The sequence below is a fragment of the Schistocerca piceifrons genome, chromosome 2, assembly GCF_021461385.2.
Source record: "Schistocerca piceifrons isolate TAMUIC-IGC-003096 chromosome 2, iqSchPice1.1, whole genome shotgun sequence".
NCBI lineage: Eukaryota > Metazoa > Arthropoda > Insecta > Orthoptera > Acrididae > Schistocerca > Schistocerca piceifrons.
The window spans coordinates 41,898,492-41,919,799 of NC_060139.1; the positions used below are offsets into that span (position 1 = coordinate 41,898,492).

Here is a 21,308-nt window from a genome sequence, read left to right on the forward strand (position 1 = left end):
CCTCTCGTTCTTATGCATTGTTGCCACAGAAGTCAGCTTGTTTACTTTCAGCAGATGTGACACTTCTTTATAGCTTGTAAATCAGTTATAGAAATTAACATTAAAGCTTGTTTTTTTTTTTTTAATTTGTTGTACCAGCTGATTCTCCACGTAAAATGGTTTATTCATTAATCAGTGAAAATGGTCCCTCTGGCTGCTTTGCAGCATATACTTGGAGGCTGAAGATGTAAAAATTCTTTGTGTCAGTCAAGACAAATATTTTTATGCCATATTTGGCCAGTTTTGATGGAATATATTAGTCTAAACTTGCACCTGATTCTGAATGCAATTAGCATTTCATCTGTGGCTGTATATTCTCCTATTAAATAGGCCTTCTTGCACTTTTCAATGAATATTTCAAGTATCTAATGTATTTGTGGTAAGCTTTTCTCTTTCTTCATGTGTGGATTTGTTGTCAAAATAAAGACAGCTTTGAATAAAATGAAAACATTGCCATGTAATGTCAGCTGAAATATTTCAGTGCCTGTTCCATACAAAGCCCAAAGGTCAGTGGTGTTCAGTAAAATCCAGCAATGTCCAACAAGCCTATATAAGCCTTCAGCTCACTCATGGTCATTTCCATTTGCAACTACTTCACAAGCTGCTTTCTGTTCTGCAATTTGCAAGTTTGTGTACTTCAAGATAATACTAAGCATATTTTCATAGCAAAAAAGACTTCAGCATTGAAGCTCTGTCTTCGTTAATCTTGCCACTAAACTCACGCCAGGTACCCGCCTGATGATATTTTCAGAACGTGCCCAAACTTGTTGTTGAGGTGGATTTTTGCACCACTTGGATCCATCTTTACCAAAATAAAATGAACTGTGTACCTGATTTTCCAATCGCTATTGACTAATTCTGGTAACACAGCATTGTGGGAATTATTTTGTAGATCATGTAGTGGTATATTATCTTCTTTGTCACTGCCTTCACTTGGACCTTACTCAGTACCGCTACTGCAATTGCGCTCACTTACACAATCTTCATTTTTACTACCATCTGTAATAAAGTCAATTCCACTGTCTGATAATTCCACCAGCCAATGACGTATAAGCTCAGCCTCCTTTTCTTCATTGTCCATTTTGATTGAAAACATCAAAAAATACGAAACATAAATTGAAAAATGGCACAGAATTACTACTTCCCAGTTATGGAGGAGTCAGAAATACCCTCTTACCATTTGCACTCATTTATCTCTTTCATGGATGGCAGCCGACTGAGTGCATGCATCCATTAGGGAGATGAGTTCAGTAATTTCAGCTACTAATAACTTCAGCAATGTGCAACTGCATAACAAAGAACTGCCAACAAAACAAATTGACCCTACCACATCCTTGCTGGATTAATATTGCACATAACATTTATCATTCACAGTATGAACTTTTTCTCGCTTTCTGTTTACAAACTCAGACACACTGTAGAATTCTTCTATTAAAAACTTTTTTAGAGATGCAGGGAACATTGAGGTTTTGTGACTCCCTTGACAAAGCTTGTGTCTGTGTGAAATGCAACACAATTTTTTCTGTTCCTTGTGTCATGAGGATGAACAGTCTTGCTGATCTTCAGTTTTATGGGATCTCACAGTGCAGACACAATCATCTTGAATATATACAGTGATGGAAATGTCAAAATATTAAGTTCTTTGAAGTAGTTGCTACAAGATTCTTTTTGCTTCTTTTTTCAATATCATTCAAATGGCTTTCTACTGTAGGGTGAACACTCTTTTCATTCCTGTAATTATTGAGTTTCCCAATACCTTTTTCATATTGCATGTATGGTACGAAAAGTCCATGAGGGCAGTGCACAGGAGGTCTTGATTTGCATACTGATCCAGTTATTTCATTACAAATATCACTGATCTTAGCTTGTTGGATTCAGTATTTATCTGCTGCTTCCAGTTAAGCTCACTGTCTACTGTTATGGCTGATAACTTAATTGAAATTACTTCTTCCAGTTCTTTTTCACCTATAGAAACATCTATATGTTCTTCCTTTTGTGTAGTGTTGAAAACCATGTACATAGTTTTTTTTTTTTCAAATTAATAATGAACTCATTGTTCTTGAGCCATTGTATTGTATTATGGACTGATACGAATTGTTTTTCTCAAGTGCTTCAAAACTGTTGGAAAGATTTAGTACAGTCATATCACCTGCATACGGTATCTTATTTTCATTTTCATACATTTTGTACATTATTTACAAATAAATTGAAGAGGATAGGTCCCATAACAGATCCTTGAGGTATAGCATACTTAATCCTTCTAACTTCTGATCCATGTAAGTTGTTAATGTTAAATATTGCCTCCTGTTACTGAGATATGATGTTATTCTACCTGATGCTTGTCCATGAATACCAGTATTCTCTAGTTTCTTTACTAGGATTGCATGATTGTGTCAAATGCTTTGGATAAGTGAAGAAAAATGTCAGACACTACTGTCTGGTTGTCCAAGGGCTATAGAATAAATTCTGTTAATGTTTAAATTGCTGTTTCCATTGATTTCCCTTTCTGGTGTATGTATTGTGCTGGAGTGCGTATATTATGGTTTTCTGTTATTCTGTTGAGCATGAGCATTTTTAATATTTTGGAGAATCCTGGGACTAAGTATACTGGCCTGTAATTATTACGAGCATCATCCTTTCCCTTTTTTTATGCAAGTCCTATTAGGGACTTTCAAAAAGAAATGAGCTGGAATCTTAATTACAGAAACCAGTACCTGTATGTTAGAAGTATTGACCCTGACTATTGAGACACTTGTCCTAGTGTGACACAAGGTAGTGAATGGCTGTCTCATAAAATTCTTGGGTCTGCAATGTAACCCAGTTCTGCTCGTGTAGCTGGACATCGTCATCTGAGGTGAATCATTATGCTGATGTTCGTCTTTGAGCAAGATGCCCCCTTCTGATTCACTTCATGCAACACAGGACAACAGCGAATGCCCAGTGTTACTCGCAAACCTTGACCACCCTGCTCCAAGTGATCAAATAAAAATGGCCTGGCAGTCTCACCCATGGGTTCATTCTGCTCTGTGACAATGCAAAGCCTCATATGGCCAACATAGTCGCAACACTCCCGCATAAATTCAAATGGGAGGTTCTCGGCCACCCTCAATACAGTCTGGACCTCTCTACCTGTGATTGCTCCATTTCTGGTCCCCTTAAAAAGGTACTGAGGGGCAAATTATTCGCCTCGGATGATGACATCCAACTGTACGTGCGGAACTGGTTAACATTGCAGCCCCGGGAATTTTATGAGACAGCCATTCACTGGCTTGTGTCACAGTGGGACAAGCATCTCAACAGCCAGGGTCAATACTTGTAACATACAGGTGCTGGTTTTTGTAATTGTGCCTCCAACTCGTTCCTTTTTGTATGTCCCTTATACCTTAATTAAACTAAATTGATCAGGAAATACTCCTTCCTGGAATGAGCAGTTGACATTGTGCAGCAGTGGTGTAATTGTTTCTGCTGCCACCTGCTTGATTAGGTTGTTTGACACCTCATCATGTCCAGCAGACTTTTTTCCACTAAGCTTTATTTGTAGCCTTTGTCATTTCCTCTTTAGATACTGGTTTCAGGAACATTGACTGGCTTGACTTATCTTTCATTGTGGTCTGATGAGTTCCTTGACTATTGCATACATGCTTTAGGTTTGCTACTGTATCTATGTAGTTATTATTCATGAAGTTTGCAATTTCTGTTTTGTTTGTAATGATTTTGTTACTCACTTTCATAATTTCTATTTTATTTATTTTCTGCATGTGGTTTTTGTTGCCCCTCTCAGAGTTGAATATGTCCCAGGCTGTTTTCATCTTATTGTTGATGTTGAAATACTCTCATTAATTGATTTGGCTTTTTTTGTCTTATCAACTGTCTGTACTTCTTCTGGTGCTATTTGTAGGTTTCAGTACTTTCCCTCTGTTTCATCACTCTTAAGGTATATATTTCCTCCATAATCCCCTGCTTGTTTTGTAAGATTTTTCTTTTCCTTTTGGTTTTTGAAAAAGCTGTATTGAAGTAATAATTAAGTTACTTGAAAAGCATTGTCTTTGTGATGTGTTACCTGAGCTTGCAGAATGTCTGCTCAATGTTCTTTTCTCAATATTACTTTACATATGTTGATGTTTTGTTGATTGAAATGTCTAATACCTCTTTCTACATTTTTATCTTCTGTTCATGAGTTCAGATTTCCATATCCTTCACATAGCTGTCCTAAATGATCAGAAAGTCCTGTTTGTAGAGCCTTTGTGGTATATACATTGATACCTATATTAGTGATAATATTATCAACAATTGACTCAGTTTCCAAAGTTAATCTTGTAGGTTTCATTACAGTTGCCTTCATGTTGTGATGTATTAGTATCTCCTCAAATTTTTGGTTTCTTTGTGTCCTCTTTTCCCATATCAATATTAAAATCACCACATACTACACAATCTTTCTTTTCCTTTTTTCCCCCCTAGTAGACGACTTTTTTTTGAAGAAGTATTTATTTTGCCACTTGGTAGTCGGTGCACACAGAATACTTTTAACTCATTGTATGCTGTACTTGGAATCTCAAAATCTTTCTCTTTACTTCTGGGTAAACTTTTGTATGTATCATTCAAATTGTTGTCATAATTCTCAGCTGTTTTAATAAATATTGCTACCTCTCCACCTTTTTATTCTGACTACAGAACTAGTTTGTAAGAACATTCTTTTTTAGGAAAATTGCATATTTCATTCTCTTTTAATCCATGTTCACATACACGTATTATGTCTGGGCATGTTTCATTTGTAAGTATTTCTGCTTCAAATGTTTTTATTGCTAATGTATTGCATATTTTGATGCAGAATTCTGAGTGTTATATCTTTTCCCTCAATGAGTAAGTTCTTAGTCTCTATTTGGTTATCATGTTCATATTTCTTGCCACTGATATTTAAATTAAACTTTTTTTCCTTCGTTGCTGTGCCACACAAAATCACTGACCAATTGTTGAGATGCCATTCTTTTTCTTACTGAAGCTCTTGGTGGGCACTAGTTACTTAGGTTTTATTTTTTCCTTAGTGTAACTGCTGCTTGCTGCTACTCATCAGATTTGTTGGTTTTGTTTTGTGCCCTTAGTTTCAGTGACATACACTCCTCTTCCACAGAGGATTTTATGTTTTTAATCACTGTCTGCATTTCTATTGAGGATATCTCACAGTTCAGTTCAGTCTCATTAAGCCTAGCTACTTGTTGCCACTCTTCATCACTGCTTTTGTCTACTGGTGTAATTTGCAGTGACATTGTTTCTTCTTGGTGGCAGATTTTGGATTAGTTTCATTATTTCTACTATGGAGATCTCATAGATCAGATCATTATTGTCAGATAAATGTTGGATAGCTGTTTTGGATTTTGTAGATATATTGACAATGAATTTTTCTCTATCTCACTTATTCATTCTGTCACACAAAGCTGTTTCTTTCTTGTGATTCTTGAGTTTCTCCCGGCGTATTTGATAATCAAAATATCCACGGGTGTGCTGCCGGTCTATAGTGTCCAACGGGCACAATATTTCGGCGATCATACATGTCGCCATCATCAGGTGAACTGACAGACTGAGCTCCTGTGAACGTGCCGGCACGGAGATCTGTACGCTAAGGCTGCTCAGAGGGAACTGGGTTCGGTCGCGGCGGCGGCCGATTTAAATACCCTCCGCCCACGGCGCGCTCCCTCCGCCGTCCGCGCCCCGCGCCACGGTTGCGCGGTGGAACAAATTGCGACGGCGTCTGAGATGACGTCGGTGTGATGGCTTTGTCCGCCGTGGTCGTCACAACTATACGTTTGCTCGATTTACTCTTGATTAACCCAATCGCTGGTTCCCAAGCCTTGCTAAGATTATAGCCACAGTCACGGTTTATGAGGTCGTCATTGGTGTGAATTTCGATGGCCTCTCTAACAACGCTGTCCCAGTATCTCGACGTCTGTACCAGAATCCTCGTGCGGTCATATTCCATGGCGTGATTTTCCGACAAACAATGTTCAGCGATCGCCGACTTGCTCGGATACATCAGTCGAGTGTGCCTCTGGTGTTCACGGCATCGATCCTCGGCGGTACGCATTGTCTGACCAATATACGACTTGCCACATTGACACAGAATCTGGTACACGCCGGCCTTCCTCAAACCGAGGTCATCTTTGGCGCTCCCCAACAGTGCACGAGTTTTATTTGGAGGACAAAACACAGTTCCAACCCGGTGTTTCTTCAGAATGCGGGCGATTTTCCCCGAGAGTGTGCCTGTGTATGGAATAAATGCAGTGCCTACCTCCTCCCTTGTGACTTCATCCATCTCAACAGGTTGTGCTGCAGTGGTTGGGCGGAGAGCACATTGAATCTGCCACTCTGAGTACCCATTTTTTCGAAATACAGTTCTCAGATGTTCCAATTCCTGGGGTAGACTCTGCGTCAGAGATAGTGCGCGCCCTATGTACTTGAGTTTAAAGTACCCCATTCCTCTGTGAAGGGTGGTGGCAGCTGTCTGCGTGCAAATACAGATCAGTGTGCGTTGTCTTCCGATACACCCCATGACCTAGGGTGCCGTCAGCCCTTCTCTTGACCAGGACGTCAAGGAAAGGTAATTTGCCCTCCGTTTCAGTCTCCATAGTGAATTTGACGTTGGGGTGTATGGAGTTTAGATGTGTAAGGAAGTCAAGGAGTTTATCCATACCATGTGGCCAGATGACGAAAGTGTCGTCCACGTAACGGAAAAAGCAAGTAGGTTTCCATACGGATGACGACAGGGCTTCCTCCTCGAAGTTCTCCATGTACAAATTCGCTACCACCGGTGAGATTGGGCTACCCACGGCGACTCCCTCCGTTTGTTCGTAGTATTCTCCATTAAAAAGAAAATACGTGGAAGTCAAGACATGCCTAAAAAGTTCAGTGGTCTTCTCGTCAAACTTCTGACTAATCAATTCTAGTGACTCTCGCAGGGGTCATTTGCAGCCATGCCTTGTATAATCATTTCTGCTTAGGAAGGTGTTTATGTCAGTTACTGTAACATAATCATGCTTAGCTGCTGCTTTAATTATTTGGCTGTTTAATTTATAAATAGAGTGGTTTTTGATTGGAATTTCATATCTGTATGGGATTGTACACAATATCAATTTTGTCTGAATTTTGGTTTGTATTATTTCATTAACAGCTTTTCAGAACAGGTATGGTTCCTCTTCATTGTAACTATCATTTGATCTAGCAACCACTATTACATTGTTAGTTGTACTGTAATATTGGGTCTTTTCATTAACATATTCTGTAACTTCACAACCAGAATAAATTAATAATAGGTTCCTTTTACCAACTTGTTGACGCAGATGATACTGTTGCTGAACAATTCAAGGAAAACTATAGTGTCATATCAAATAGGTACCCCACTCACACAAATATAGTTTGTGGCAATTTCAGTCTACCCTGAATGGCTAAAATACGTGTTTAAAACTGGTGATAGGCATAAATCATCATCCAAAATTGTACCAAATGCTTTTCAGAAAATTATGTTGAACAATTAGTGTACACTGAAGTGCCAAAGAAGTGGGGTTGGTATAGGCATGCATATTCAAATCCAGAGATATGTAAACAGGCAGAACACCAACACGTGTCTGGTGCAGTTGTTAGATCTGTTTACTGCTGCTACAATGGCAGGTTATCAAGGTATAAGTGAGTTTTAATGTCATGATATAGTCAGTGCATGAGCAATTGGACACAGCATTTCTGAGGTAGTGATGAAGCGGGGAGATTTTCCTGTACAACCATTTCACGAGTGTACCATGAAAAGCAGGAATCCATGGACCCTGCATGCTAGGATACATCTAAATATGACTCTGATAGGTGACATGTACGTAAGCACCCTGTGCCATCACCTGCAACGATTCATGTCCACTGTGCATTCTGACTGACTTGGGCAGTTCCAGCAGGACAATGCGACACCCCACACATCCTAATTGCTACAGAGTGGCTCCAGGAACTCTCTTCTGAGTTCAGACACTTCCACTGGCCACCAAACTCCCCAGACAAAAACATTATTGAGCATATCTGGAATGTCTTGCAACGTGCTCTTGAGAAGAGATCTCCACCCGATCGTAATCTTACGGATTAATGTATAGTCTTCCAGGATTAATGGTGTCAGTTCCCTCCAGCACTACTTGACACATTAGTCAAGTCCATGCCATGTTGTGTTGGGGCACTTATGTGTGCTCTGGAGGGCCCTAGACGATATTAGACAGGTGTACCAGTTTCTTGGGCTCTTCTGTGTAGGTGCCCACATGGACAGTAAATTGTTCTGATAACATACTTGCCCTCTTTCAACGAATAATTCTGAACAAATAGGGAGCATCATGATGGATATAGGGATTAGTGACCTAGGGAGACCGAGTAAATCAAAAAGTACCACAGATAAAAATTTACTTGATGAATTTCTAAAACACAATCTCAACTGCTTCCAATCTGACTACATAAGCGTAGACCAGATGTGGCTTAAATTCATAGAAATAGTATCAATAGCAATTGAGAGATATATACAGAATAAATTAATAAGAGATGGTACTGATTCTCCATGGTACACAAAACAGCTCCCAACACTATTGCAATAGCAGTGGGAAAAACATGTCAAATTTATAAGAATGTAAAACTGTCAAGATTTGTGAAGTTGTACAGAAGTTCCAAATGCAAGATGCTTTTAATAGTTTCCATAATGAAACTCCATCTCGACGTCTAGCAGGCAACCCAAAGAGATTCTGGTCGTATTTATACCAGCAGCAAGGTGCAATCAGTACCTTCACTACACAACGACAAGGACTGATTACAGTGCCACTAAAGCAGAGTTACTAAACAGTTTTCTGAAATTCCTTCACCAAGGAAGATGAAGTAAGTATTCCAGAATTTGAATAAAAAACAACTGCCAGCATGAGTAACTTGGAAGTTGGTACCCTAGGTGTAGCGAAGCAGCTTAAATCATTTAATAAAGGCAAGGCCTCTGGTCCCAATTGTATACTTGTCAGGTCCCTTTAGAATATGCTGATACAATAGCTCCATAGTTGACAGTCATATACAGTGGCTCACTAGTTGAAAAATCTGTTCCTAAAAACTGGGAAGTTGCACAAGTCACACCAATACCCAATTTTGGAACACATTCTGTGTTCAAACATCATGAATTACCTTGAAGAAAATTATTTATTAACGAATAGCCAACACAGATTCAGAAAATATTGTTCCTGTGGAACATAACTAGCCTTTTATTCTTATGAAGCAATGAGTAATATCAAAATGGGATGTCAAGTGGGTTCCATATTTTTAGATTTCCAGAAGGCTTTTGACAGCATTCCTCACAAATGATTTCTAATCAGATTGCTTGCCTGTGGAATGTCATCTCAGCTGTGAGACAGTATTCAGGATTTCCTGTCAGAAAGGTCACAATATGCAGTAATTGATGGAAAATCAAGTAAAACAGAAGTAATGTCTTCTGTTTCGCAAGGAAATGTTACAGGCCCTCTGCTCCTCCTGATATATATAAGTGATTAAGGAGACAGTCTGAGCTGTCTTCTTATATTGTTTGTATACAATGCTGTCATTTACCATCTCTTATGGTCATCAGATGATCAAAACCAATTGCAGAATGTTACAGATAAGCTGTGTGTACAGTGCAAAAAGTGGCAACTGACTAAATAATGAAAATTCATTCACATGAGTACTAGAAGGATTCCACTACACTTCAGTTGAATGATAAATCACACAAATATAAATACTTCAGGATTACATATATGAATAACTTAAACTGAAAACATCACACAAATAATGTTGTGTGGAAATCAAACCAAAGACTGTGATTTATTGGCAGACTTGTTAGAAAATGCGACAGGTCTACTGCAGAGTTTAATTACTTTACAGTTGTCTGCCACCTTCTGTTTTTGTATTACCACAATATAATGGAGTGTGTGCCATGGATGTTATATACAAAGTGGAGTGGCAATTATTAAGACAAAGGTGTCTTTCATTGCAGCAGGATCTTCTTGTGAAATTTCAATCGCCAACTTTCTCCTTAGAGTGTGAAATTACTTTTCTGTCACTCACCTGCATAGGGAGAAATGATCATCATAATTAAATAAGAGAAATCAAAGCTCACTTGGAAAGATGTGTTAATTTTTCCCATGTGCTGTTCAAGAGTAGAATGATAATGAAATAGCTTGAAGATGGTTCAACAAACTCTCTGGTAGGCATGCAATTGTGAATTTCAGAATAATCAAGTAGCTATAGACGTCGATGTTTAAGAAAATTAGACAGATTCAAGCCCACATGGAAGCTTACCAGCAATTAATTGTTCTTCCTGTGAACCATATGTGATTGAAGCAGGGAAAGGGGGAGCTGACACCAGTACATATGGCGAACTCCACTTCACACCTAAGGTGGCTTGCAGGGTATGGATGTAGATGTACATGATCACTTCTAGTTCACACAGTTAGTAATTCAGACAACAGTTGTTAAATTTCTTAAGTGTTAAAGTCTGTGACTGTGCCCTACCTTCAAGTTCTCTCTGGCCTTATCTTTCAACAAAATTAATGTAAGATTTAATTTTGTCTGTGCTGTCCTGACATACATGGATACAGTGTGTGTGTGTGTGTGTGTGTGTGTGTGTGTGTGTGTGTGTGTGTGTATATATATATATATATATATATAAAACAAAGATGATGTGACTTATCGAACGAAAGCGCTGGCAGGTCGATAGACACACAAACAAACACAAACACACACACAAAATTCAAGCTTTCGCAACAAACTGTTGCCTCATCAGGAAAGAGGGAAGGAGAGGGAAAGACGAAAGGATGTGGGTTTTAGGGGAGAGGGTAAGGAGTCATTCCAATCCCAGGAGCGGAAAGACTTACCTTAGGGGGAAAAAAGGACGGGTATACACTCGCGCGCACACACACACACATATCCATCCACACATATACAGACACAAGCAGACATATTTAAATATGTCGCAACAGTTTGTTGCGAAAGCTTGAATTTTGTGTGTATGTTTGTGTCTGTTTGTGTGTCTGTCGACCTGCCAGCACTTTCATTTGGTAAGTCACATCATCTTTGTTTTTATATATATATATCTCTGTGTGTGTGTGTGGGGGGGGGGGGGGGGGGGTGGTTATTACCATGGCTGTCATATTCTCCAGACCTCTCGCCCACCGAAAAGTTTGGTCATAGGTTACGATGAGATAGGAATGCCATCATTTGCCAGCCAGTAAGACTGATCAAGTCTGGAATAAAGTTGAAACATCGTGGAAAGATGTACCTGTATCTGTCATGTAGGATGAATTTGAGTCATTTTCTAGTCAAGTTAGTGCTATTGTTTCTACCAGATTTGGCAGCACTCTATACTAAATTTTACACACTCTGTGCCCTCAAATCACCTACAAATTCAATAATATATTCTTACTACTATCCTGTATATGCACAATAAGTAAATTATTAGTGTTTCCTACCATTCCTGGTGTTGCAATTTTAGGGGCCAACAGTGTACATACATTATGTGATCAAAAGTATCCAGACATCCCCAAAAACAAATGTTTTTCATTTTAGGTGCATTGTGTTGCCACCTCCTGCCAGGTACTCCATATCAGTGACCTCAGAAGTCATTAGACATGGTGAAAGAGCAGATGGGGCACTCCGTGAAACTTGTGGACTTCGAATGTGGTCTCCTAGACATCTCTAGGTCCACTCTTTCTGATGTGATAGTGATGTGGAAATGTGAAGGGACATGTACAGCACAAAAGCATACAGGCTGACCTCATCTGTTGACTGATAGAGACCACCGACAGTTGTGTACTAGGCAGACATCCATCCAGACCACCACACAGGAATTTCAAACTGAATCAGGATCCACTGCAAGTACTATGACAGTTAGGTGGGAGGTGAGAAAACTTTAATTTCATGGTCAAGCAGCTGCTCATAAGCCACATGTCATGCTGGTAAATGCCAAATGATACCTCACTTGGTGTAAGGAATGTAAACAACCGACAATAGATCAGCGGAAAACCGTTGTGTGGAGTGACAAATCACAGTACACAATGTGGCGATCCAATGGCAGGGTGTGGGTATGGTGAATGCTTGGTGAATGTCATCTGCCAGTGTGTGTAGTGCCAGCAGTAAAATTCGGAGGCGGTAGTGTTATGGTGTGGTCGAGTTTTTCATGGAGAGGGCTTGCACTCCTTGGTACTTTGCATGGCACTATCACAGCACAGGCATACATTGATGTTTTAAGGACCTTCTTGGTTCCCACTGTTGAAGAGCAATTCAGGGATGGTGATTGCATCTTTCAACATGATTGAGCACCTGTTCATAATCCACGGCCTGTGACAGCATGGTTACACGACAATAACGTGCCTGTAATGGACTGGCCTGCACAGAATCCTGTCCTGAATCCTATAGAACGCCTTTGGGATGTTTTGGCACACCAACCTGCATCGATATCGCTCGTCAGTGTAGCAGTCCATGAAGAATGGGTTGTCATTCCCCAAGAAACCTTGCAGCATCTGATTGAACATATGTCTTCAAGAGTGGAAGCTGTCATCAAGGCTAAGGGTGGGCCAACACCATATTGAAATCCAGAATTACCGATGGAGTGCGCCACGAACTTGTAAGTCATTTTGAGCCAGGTGTCAAGATACTTTTTATCACATAGTATATGTGTTTTCTTAAAGTTCTACAATTGTAATACATTGCAGATATTTTTTTGACAATAATAAACCATGTTCCATATGATTTGCTTTTTCTGCTGGGGTTGTTGCTAAATGATAAATGATTACTGTGGCTAATTCTTGAGGTGTCTCCAAAGATGTTAATGCTTTGCTCTTATATACTGCTTAGTATTCTGCCATATATATGTGGTGCTTACTACTTACTAAAGGGATTTTTCATTAGATAGAGTGCCAGCTTTGAATAGTATTATGAAGATACTGACCAACCTTGACAGTTACTCCAAACGTTAACATGGGTTTCAGGGATTTCTTAGTACTTGTGATACACCTTGTCTTCCCTAACGAGATTTGTAGGTCTGTTTTCAAAGCTATCACCTTGAAGATATTAACCTACAATGAACAATCGAGCATGTTTTGATAATTATGCATGATTACCAATTTATAATAATCAACTGACAGGAGTGCTCTCCTACTTGCAACCTGTAATGTTGCCTGTAATTCCTTATTCTTCAAGTGTTTTTTCATGAGTCTTTGATGGCTTTAACAAGGAAACTGTTCAAAAGGAATGGAGGTAGACCACACTCTCATTTTAAGCTTATTTTCATTTCAAGTGATCCCAAAATCTCATCCATGAATTTAACTCTTGCAATGATTCTTTTGACAACACATTTTATTATTAGCAGTGCCTTAGTACTCATTTATGTATCTACATGTATTTCATAAAGTTCACACCTATTACAAAGACCACAAGCTTTCATAATGTAAAAAACAACTATGTATTTCTTATTTCTGTCGTTCAGTAATGCTTTCAGATTCCTCATTTGTTTCACATCAGCTCATCCATTTTGAAAAACAGCCTGACAGTCATTAATTTTGTGTTCTAATTGTCCATTTAATAACACTACTGCCAAGGGAGGGAGCTCGTGTGTATCTGGTGGAAGTGAAGTACCTTAGTAATTAATAGTAACAGTGCAGTTGCCCCCATTTTTTTTTTTTTTTTTTTTACGTAGTGAATGTATCAGTAAGCATTTCTATTAGTCTGACAATGGAAATTCCTGAACGAAAAACAATAATATTGAAGGAATAGACTGCTACTCATCAGACCGAGGAGGTGTTGAGTTGCAAGCAGGCACAAAGAAGTAGACTCTTAAACTAAAAAGCTTTCTGAAAAGTCCTCCTTCTGGAATAAAAAGCACACTCATTCACACAAAAACAACTTGCAAACATATGGCCATTGGGGTACTAGCTTCAATATTTAAGCAGTCTTTTTCATTGTGCCTTTGGTCAGTATGTTGATTTTGACATTTTGTGATAGTGATAGCAAAGCTTTGTTGTATGCATTATGCAGCAAGTTTGTTTTATGTTTCAAAGCTGATCAGTCACTATTCAAAGTATTCAACTGAAAGTTAATAGTCTCTATTGTGTAGAGTGAGAATTGCTGTGTACAGAATTCCCTGCCATCTTTGTTCATCAAGTTTAACTGTATTTTTCCTGAAATGGAAAAGATGATTTCACCATATTAGATCCTATGTTTTGGATCATAAGATTTCCAAGAAAGTTAGCAAACCTTGTTTCAATAATACCAGAACCAAATCAATTACATACACTCCTGGAAATGGAAAAAAGAACACATTGACACCGGTGTGTCAGACCCACCATACTTGCTCTGGACACTGCGAGAGGGCTGTACAAGCAATGATCACACGCACGGCACAGCGGACACACCAGGAACCGCGGTGTTGGCCGTCGAATGGCGCTAGCTGCGCAGCATTTGTGCACCGCCGCCGTCAGTGTCAGCCAGGTTGCCGTGGCATACGGAGCTCCATCGCAGTCTTCAACACTGGTAGCATGCCACGACAGCGTGGACGTGAACCGTATGTGCAGTTGACGCACTTTGAGCGAGGGCGTATAGTGGGCATGCGGGAGGCCGGGTGGACGTACCGCCGAATTGCTCAACACGTGGTGCGTGAGGTCTCCACAGTACATCGGTGTTGTCGCCAGTGGTCGGCGGAAGGTGCACGTGCCCGTCGACCTGGGACCGGACCGCAGCGACGCACGGATGCACGCCAAGACCGTAGGATCCTACGCAGTGTCGTAGGGGACCGCACCGCCACTTCCCAGCAAATTAGGGACACTGTTGCTCCTGGGGTATCGGCGAGGACCATTCGCAACCGTCTCCATGAAGCTGGGCTACGGTCCCGCACACCGTTAGGCCGTCTTCCGCTCACGCCCCAACATCGTGCAGCCCGCCTCCAGCGGTGTCGCGACAGGCGTGAATGGAGGGACGAATGGAGACGTGTCGTCTTCAGCGATGAGAGTCACTTCTGCCTTGGTGCCAATGATGGTCGTATGCGTGTTTGGCGCCGTGCAGGTGAGCGCCACAATCAGGACTGCATACGACCGAGGCACACAGGGCCAACACCCGGCATCATGGTGTGGGGAGCGATCTCCTACACTGGCCGTACACCACTGGTGATCGTCGAGGGGACACTGAATAGTGCACGGTACATCCAAACCGTCATCGAACCCATCGTTCTACCATTCCTAGACCGGCAAGGGAACTTGCTGTTCCAACAGGACGATGCACGTCCGCATGTATCCCGTGCCACCCAACGTGCTCTAGAAGGTGTAAGTCAACTACTCTGGCCAGCAATATCTCCGGATCTGTCCCCCATTGAGCAGGTTTGGAACTGGATGAAGCGTCGTCTCACGCGGTCTGCACGTCCAGCACGAACGCTGGTCCAACTGAGGCGCCAGGTGGAAATGGCATGGCAAGCCGTTCCACAGGACTACATCCAGCATCTCTACGATCGTCTCCATGGGAGAATAGCAGCCTGCATTGCTGCGAAAGGTGGATATACACTGTACTAGTGCCGACATTGTGCATGCTCTGTTGCCTGTGTCTATGTGCCTGTGGTTCTGTCAGTGTGATCATGTGATGTATCTGACCCCAGGAATGTGTCAATAAAGTTTCCCCTTCCTGGGACAATGAATTCACGGTGTTCTTATTTCAATTTCCAGGAGTGTAACATTAAATGCATTCCAAATTTTTTCTCTTGAATCATTATGCCATCACTGTGATAAATTTATAAACAGTTTTTATTTTACAGGGTGATTCTGGTGGACCAATTCAGATATCTACCAAAGGAAATCAATGTGTATATCATGTTATTGGAGTGACATCATTTGGGAGTTACTGTGCTGGAGAAGATTCACCAGGAATATATACACGTCTCTCTTCTTTTATTCCATGGATTGAGAGCATTGTGTGGCCAGATGGTTAGCTTAAAGAACGGATCACTAATTTGAGAAACGTTTTTAAAAGTCAGCCTTGTCATATATTTTAAATTTAAAGCTGAAATCAGGAATGTCTCATGTGGTTACCTGATTGTTTCATCGGTGTATGTTGTGGTTACAGATCTGACACTCAGATATTCAGCCAAAAAGTTGTTAAAATCAATTCACTACATATGCTATCAAACATTTTCCATTACGTATAAAATGGCCTTACTTTACACAAAAAATTGACATTTTAATTTTGATATAAATATGGATTCTTCTATCTGTGGCATTTAACTTTGACTAAGAACTTTAATCACAAATCTCATAACTTGAAGAACAATAACATCACAGTTTTTCTCTCTTCATAAGAGCACCGTAAACAAAATCACTTACTTCAATGTACATTATAACCAATATTGCCCCCCACCCCTTTTTTACTAACACTAAAATGTTACAGGCACCTAGTGAAAATACTAAAATTTGTAATGAAATGATGGAAACTCCAGATAGGAATATCAACAATGCAGGAAAAGACAGATTGCTTCTTACCGTAAAGAAGACACATCAAGTTACAGACAGGCACAATTAAAAGACACTTCTTACATATAGCTTTCAGCTGCAGCCTTCATCAGTAAAAGACACACACACACACACAAAAAGCAAGCAAACCTCATGCACACCACTTGCTCCAGCATCTTGGGCCTAGATGTGTGTGTCTCTCTTTTACTGAAGAATGCTGTGGCGGAAAGCTGTATGTAAGTGGCTTTTAATTGTGCCCATCTGCATCTTGGCATGTCTTCTTTACATTACGTGCCAATCTGTCTTTTTCTACATAGATAAAATTTGTAATGAGCTTCTTTGTGAATAAAGTTAGACTTAAGCTGTGTCAGATCTGTATCAATGTGAGTGCAGTAAGCATAAATTACCACTATGTATTCACATTTGAAAGTTGTCATCTATAAGTTTTATGATGAAAAACAGCAAAATGTATGTATGTGACACATACACTGATAATGCATTTCATTATACTTATATAATATATAGGCCTACATGGTGTATAATATCAAGAAAATATCAGGCAAAGTGACTTACTTTTTTTTCTCCAAACAATCAACCCTATATTCTAGCTACAAGTATCTAGTGTGAGATCATATATATAGAGAAAAAATGAGATGATAATGATGTCATCAACACTAACTATCTTATTTCAGTAATTATGGGATATTGGTAACTTTGCAAATGATGAAATGGTACAGTACCAATAGGATGAAAGGTAAGTTCCCTGCACAGTTGACTAGGTGTGAACACCATGTAGAAAAATTCAACTGACAACCATAATCATACAACAGAAAAGGAAATATAACAGTAAAGCAATACCACAGCTCCTGTCATATTATGACTCTTGGCAGTAGTAAAGACTAAAAGTCATAGGTTTCACTCCTGTTGGTAAAATAATATTACAGTATAGTACAGTCTAGTACAATAGTAACATGAAATTCTTATCTATCACAGCTGGTCAATCTTTTAGTCATAAACTGAAGAAACACTGGTGATAACAGTAAAAATTAATGGACTGATTGAAACATAAAGACTCTCGCACATTGTGGATGTGGAATACTGTGACTTTCATGAATAATGGTTTTCAAGAAAACTGCAAGCAGTCACCTTTGTTTTACTCTTGTCTCCTTTGAATGACTTATTAATGCCCTACACTTCCTCACTTTATGTGGCCCTTAAATCTATGAGAGCATTCTACTTGTCTTTATTTAAAATGCTTTTAAGGCTGTGAACAGGCCTTCTTCTAAAACACACACACACACACACACACACACACGTAAGTGATCTCTTGTGCATGAAATTACACATCCAAACACTCATTTCCTCCTTATGATTCATTCAATAAATGATAGTGGCACCTTCCTTCCCCATTGATAGATTTGTATGGTAATTCCACCTTAATTATTGATGATAGGTACTTCTAAATACTTCAAACTTGTGATAAGTTCCAGTCATTGGTCACTGAACACTTACTTCAGTGCTATTGGATCTTTCTGTCTAGTTAAATGAACTGTGTTACATTTACTTATATTAAGAATTAGCTGCCAACCTTTGCATAAAATGTTGGTCATCTGTAAGTCGTGTTACATTTTCTGACATGTTTCTAATGACACAATATTTAGTATGCATGTATTATATTTACTGGACATTGGTGCAGAACTGTAATAAAGACCTTCTGAAAGTCAATAAATATATGATATGAACATGACCTTTACTGTTTACAAACTTCTGTATTTCATAATTAAACAGAGCAAACTGAGTTTCACATGAAACTTCCTGGAAGATTAAAACTGTGTGCTGGACCAAGACTTGAACTCAAGACCTTTGCCTTTTGCAGTGAAGGCTTCAGTGAGACCCTCAGTATATTTAGAGAGGGACTGCTCGTCACTGCAGATGCGACGACCACGGGTGGCTGGGCTGTATGGAAGTGACTTCTTGGTATGAAACTATTGGCTGTTGAAGTGGAGGTATTGCTGGTGGTTAGTAGGTTTGATATGGACGGAGGTACTGATGTAACCATTAGAGTGCTGCAACGCTCAATGTTTGACCGGTCACCGCTCGCCAGTTGACGGGGGGACCGAGCCGCTCGTGTCCGGCCCCACACGACTCGGCTCGGTCACGTACTCACCCCATGTCTGTTGTCCGGATCCCGTGCACGCGGATAACCGAGCATGGCCGGTCACCGCTGACGTCTCACCTTGCCTCTCCCCGGCTCGCTGCACTGTACTGTACTAGTCCAACGTCTCTCTCTCTCTCTCTCTCTCTCTCTCTCTCTCTCTCTCTCTCTCTCACACACACACACACACACACACACACACACACACACTGTATTTATCTCTGTCCCTCTCTTTTAATACAAAAGTAACGTTTCCAAGAATGAGTACGTGACACAGCTAAATTCATAAAGCACTTGTAAAGTAATATCATATTTCAACATAATCGCAGATAGGAAATGTAGCAATTTTATGTCTGGAAGTGATCACAGTCTTCTCACAAATGAAAGTCAAGGGTCGATATTTAATCCTTTGTACCTCCTCTTAAAAAATACATATCTGTTACTACACATCAATTACGCTAGTTAATTATAAATCTATCGCGTGTCATAATGAAACAGTGCTTTTAACTGTAATAATTACTCACCTGCCAGTCAGTGTCATTGACACTGCAAATTTGTTGCAGTTTGTGAAACCGAAGAAGAACTAACTGGATTGTCGGTTCTTTTTCGCCTTCTAATTCATCTGTGGCCTCTTTAAATGGTCTCAGAAAATGCGCAATTTTTCCTCCAAGCTCACTATCATATTCTTGCAATCTGTAAGCGGAGTGCTTTTCCGTCAGCAAAGCAGCAACTTCCTTATACTGAGTGTGTAAGGATTCCAGCATAGTGTACAAGCTGGTCCAGCATGTGCAGACCTTTTGTTTCAACGATTTTTTCAAAGATGAGCAGAGGCCATTTTTCTTAATGAACCTTAACAATGCAGTATATATTGTTGATGTGATGTTCGGGCATGATTTAACAAGAAGTTATCTTCATCGAAAGTATGGCTAAGTGCTGTGTTTATACAATGAGCAGCACAAGGAATCCTTTCTTGATTTTCCAAAGCCTTTATTACATTAGCAACCTGGTCGGAGACAAAAACAAAACTGTGCAATATGAGCGGCGAAATGTCCCAATCAGCCATCCTCTCTTCAATTACTTTCATAATATTTACTCCCGTCTTCTTAACGTCAGGGAATTTTGTTGTTCACGGGAGACCAATCTGTGTTAAAGTAATGTGTTGTAAGTGTCAAACAGTGCACCTGCTTACGCGAATCAGTCCACATATCAACTGTCGCAGCACTTGTTTTATTAATAACTTCCGCAATAACAGAAGGCATTATGCTGCTTTGCATTGCATCAGCTTGTTCTTTGACATGTCTGCTTATAGTAGAGGGATGTGGCATGATATCTGCCACGTTAACTTCTCCATAATGCGCTCCTAGATGTAGTAATTCTTGGCCTAATTCTCTGAAACCTTTACCGGAAACAGCATTAAAAGGTCTCATATCTTTAGCACAGATTGCAACACATTTTGCTGTAATACTATTTTTTATTAGTGCTGGTATTCCTGAGGGAGCTGTATCTTTGTGACCAAGGTTTCCTGCAACTGTGTTCCTTTAAATGAGGGTTTCTCGACTGGAAACACAATAATGTGGAGCCGTTTATGCACGATATGAACCCAGTAGTCGCACTGTTTTCGTCTACAACCAACAGAAATGTACTCCATACTTGGCTTTTTAGACCTTCCCATTCCTTCAATGTGTAAACAATGGTTTCAATCTTAGGTCTTACTGCACTGGCTTCCTCGTGCTGCTTGATTACAGAGAGAGACACACACCACAAATGACAAGCCCGTACTGGCTGCAGTCTCACACAGATAATGACACGTCTAATGTGTTTGAAGTTCCATGCTACGTATTCGGTCACGGCTTCTATACTTGGTCACAAGAACTAGTGCGGGCAGCCTATCCAGTTAGGGTGTGCTCGCCCCATCTCGTATTTCGTGCTCGCGTACTCGGTCATGCAGGACTCTAGTAGCCATCTCTGAGGTGGAGGTCAACAGTTAGGAAGGTGGCTTGTTGGGTTGATTAGGACCAAGTGAAGCAAATGGGGGAGAAGTTGATGAGGTTCTGGAGGAATGTGAATAAGGTGTCCTCACCTTCAGTCCAGATAGCAGAGATGTCATCAATGAATCTGAACCAGGTGAGAGGTTTAGGATTCTGGGTTTTTAGCAAGGATTCCTCTAGATGGCCCATGAATAAGTTAGCATAGGATGGTGCCATATGGGTGCCCATAGACATATCACAGATTTGTTTGTAGTTAATGCCTTCAAAGGAGAGGTAATTGTGGGTGAGGATATAGTTGGTCATGGAGACTAGGAAGGAGGTTGTTGGTTTAGAATCCATAGGGCGTCTGGAAAGGTAGTGTTCGATAGCAGTAAGGCCATGGACATTAGGAATGTTAAGTGTACAGGGAGGTGGCATCAACAGAGATAAGCAGGGCACCGTGTGGTAAAGGGAAAGGAAATGTGGAGAATCGGTCGAGGAAATGGTTGGTACCTTTGGTATTGTAGGATAGGTTCCGGGTAATAGGTTGAAGGTGTTGGTCTACGAGAACAGAGATTCTCTCAGTGGGGGTACAGTAACCGGCCACAATGGGGCATCCTGGGTGGTTGGATTTATGGGCTTAAG

General features: G+C 40.3%; 1 protein-coding gene across 1 annotated transcript in view; it reads left to right on the plus strand.

Annotated features, from left to right (window-relative positions):
* The window catches only part of LOC124775131 (serine protease snake-like), a 267,718-nt gene extending 251,694 nt beyond the window's left edge, over positions 1-16,024 (plus strand). Inside the window, exon 9 of the mRNA XM_047249970.1 lies at positions 15,851-16,024. Coding sequence (XP_047105926.1) covers positions 15,851-16,024 — 174 coding nt within the window. The remainder of the gene's footprint in view (positions 1-15,850) is intronic.
* Positions 16,025-21,308: the final 5,284 nt, after the last annotated feature.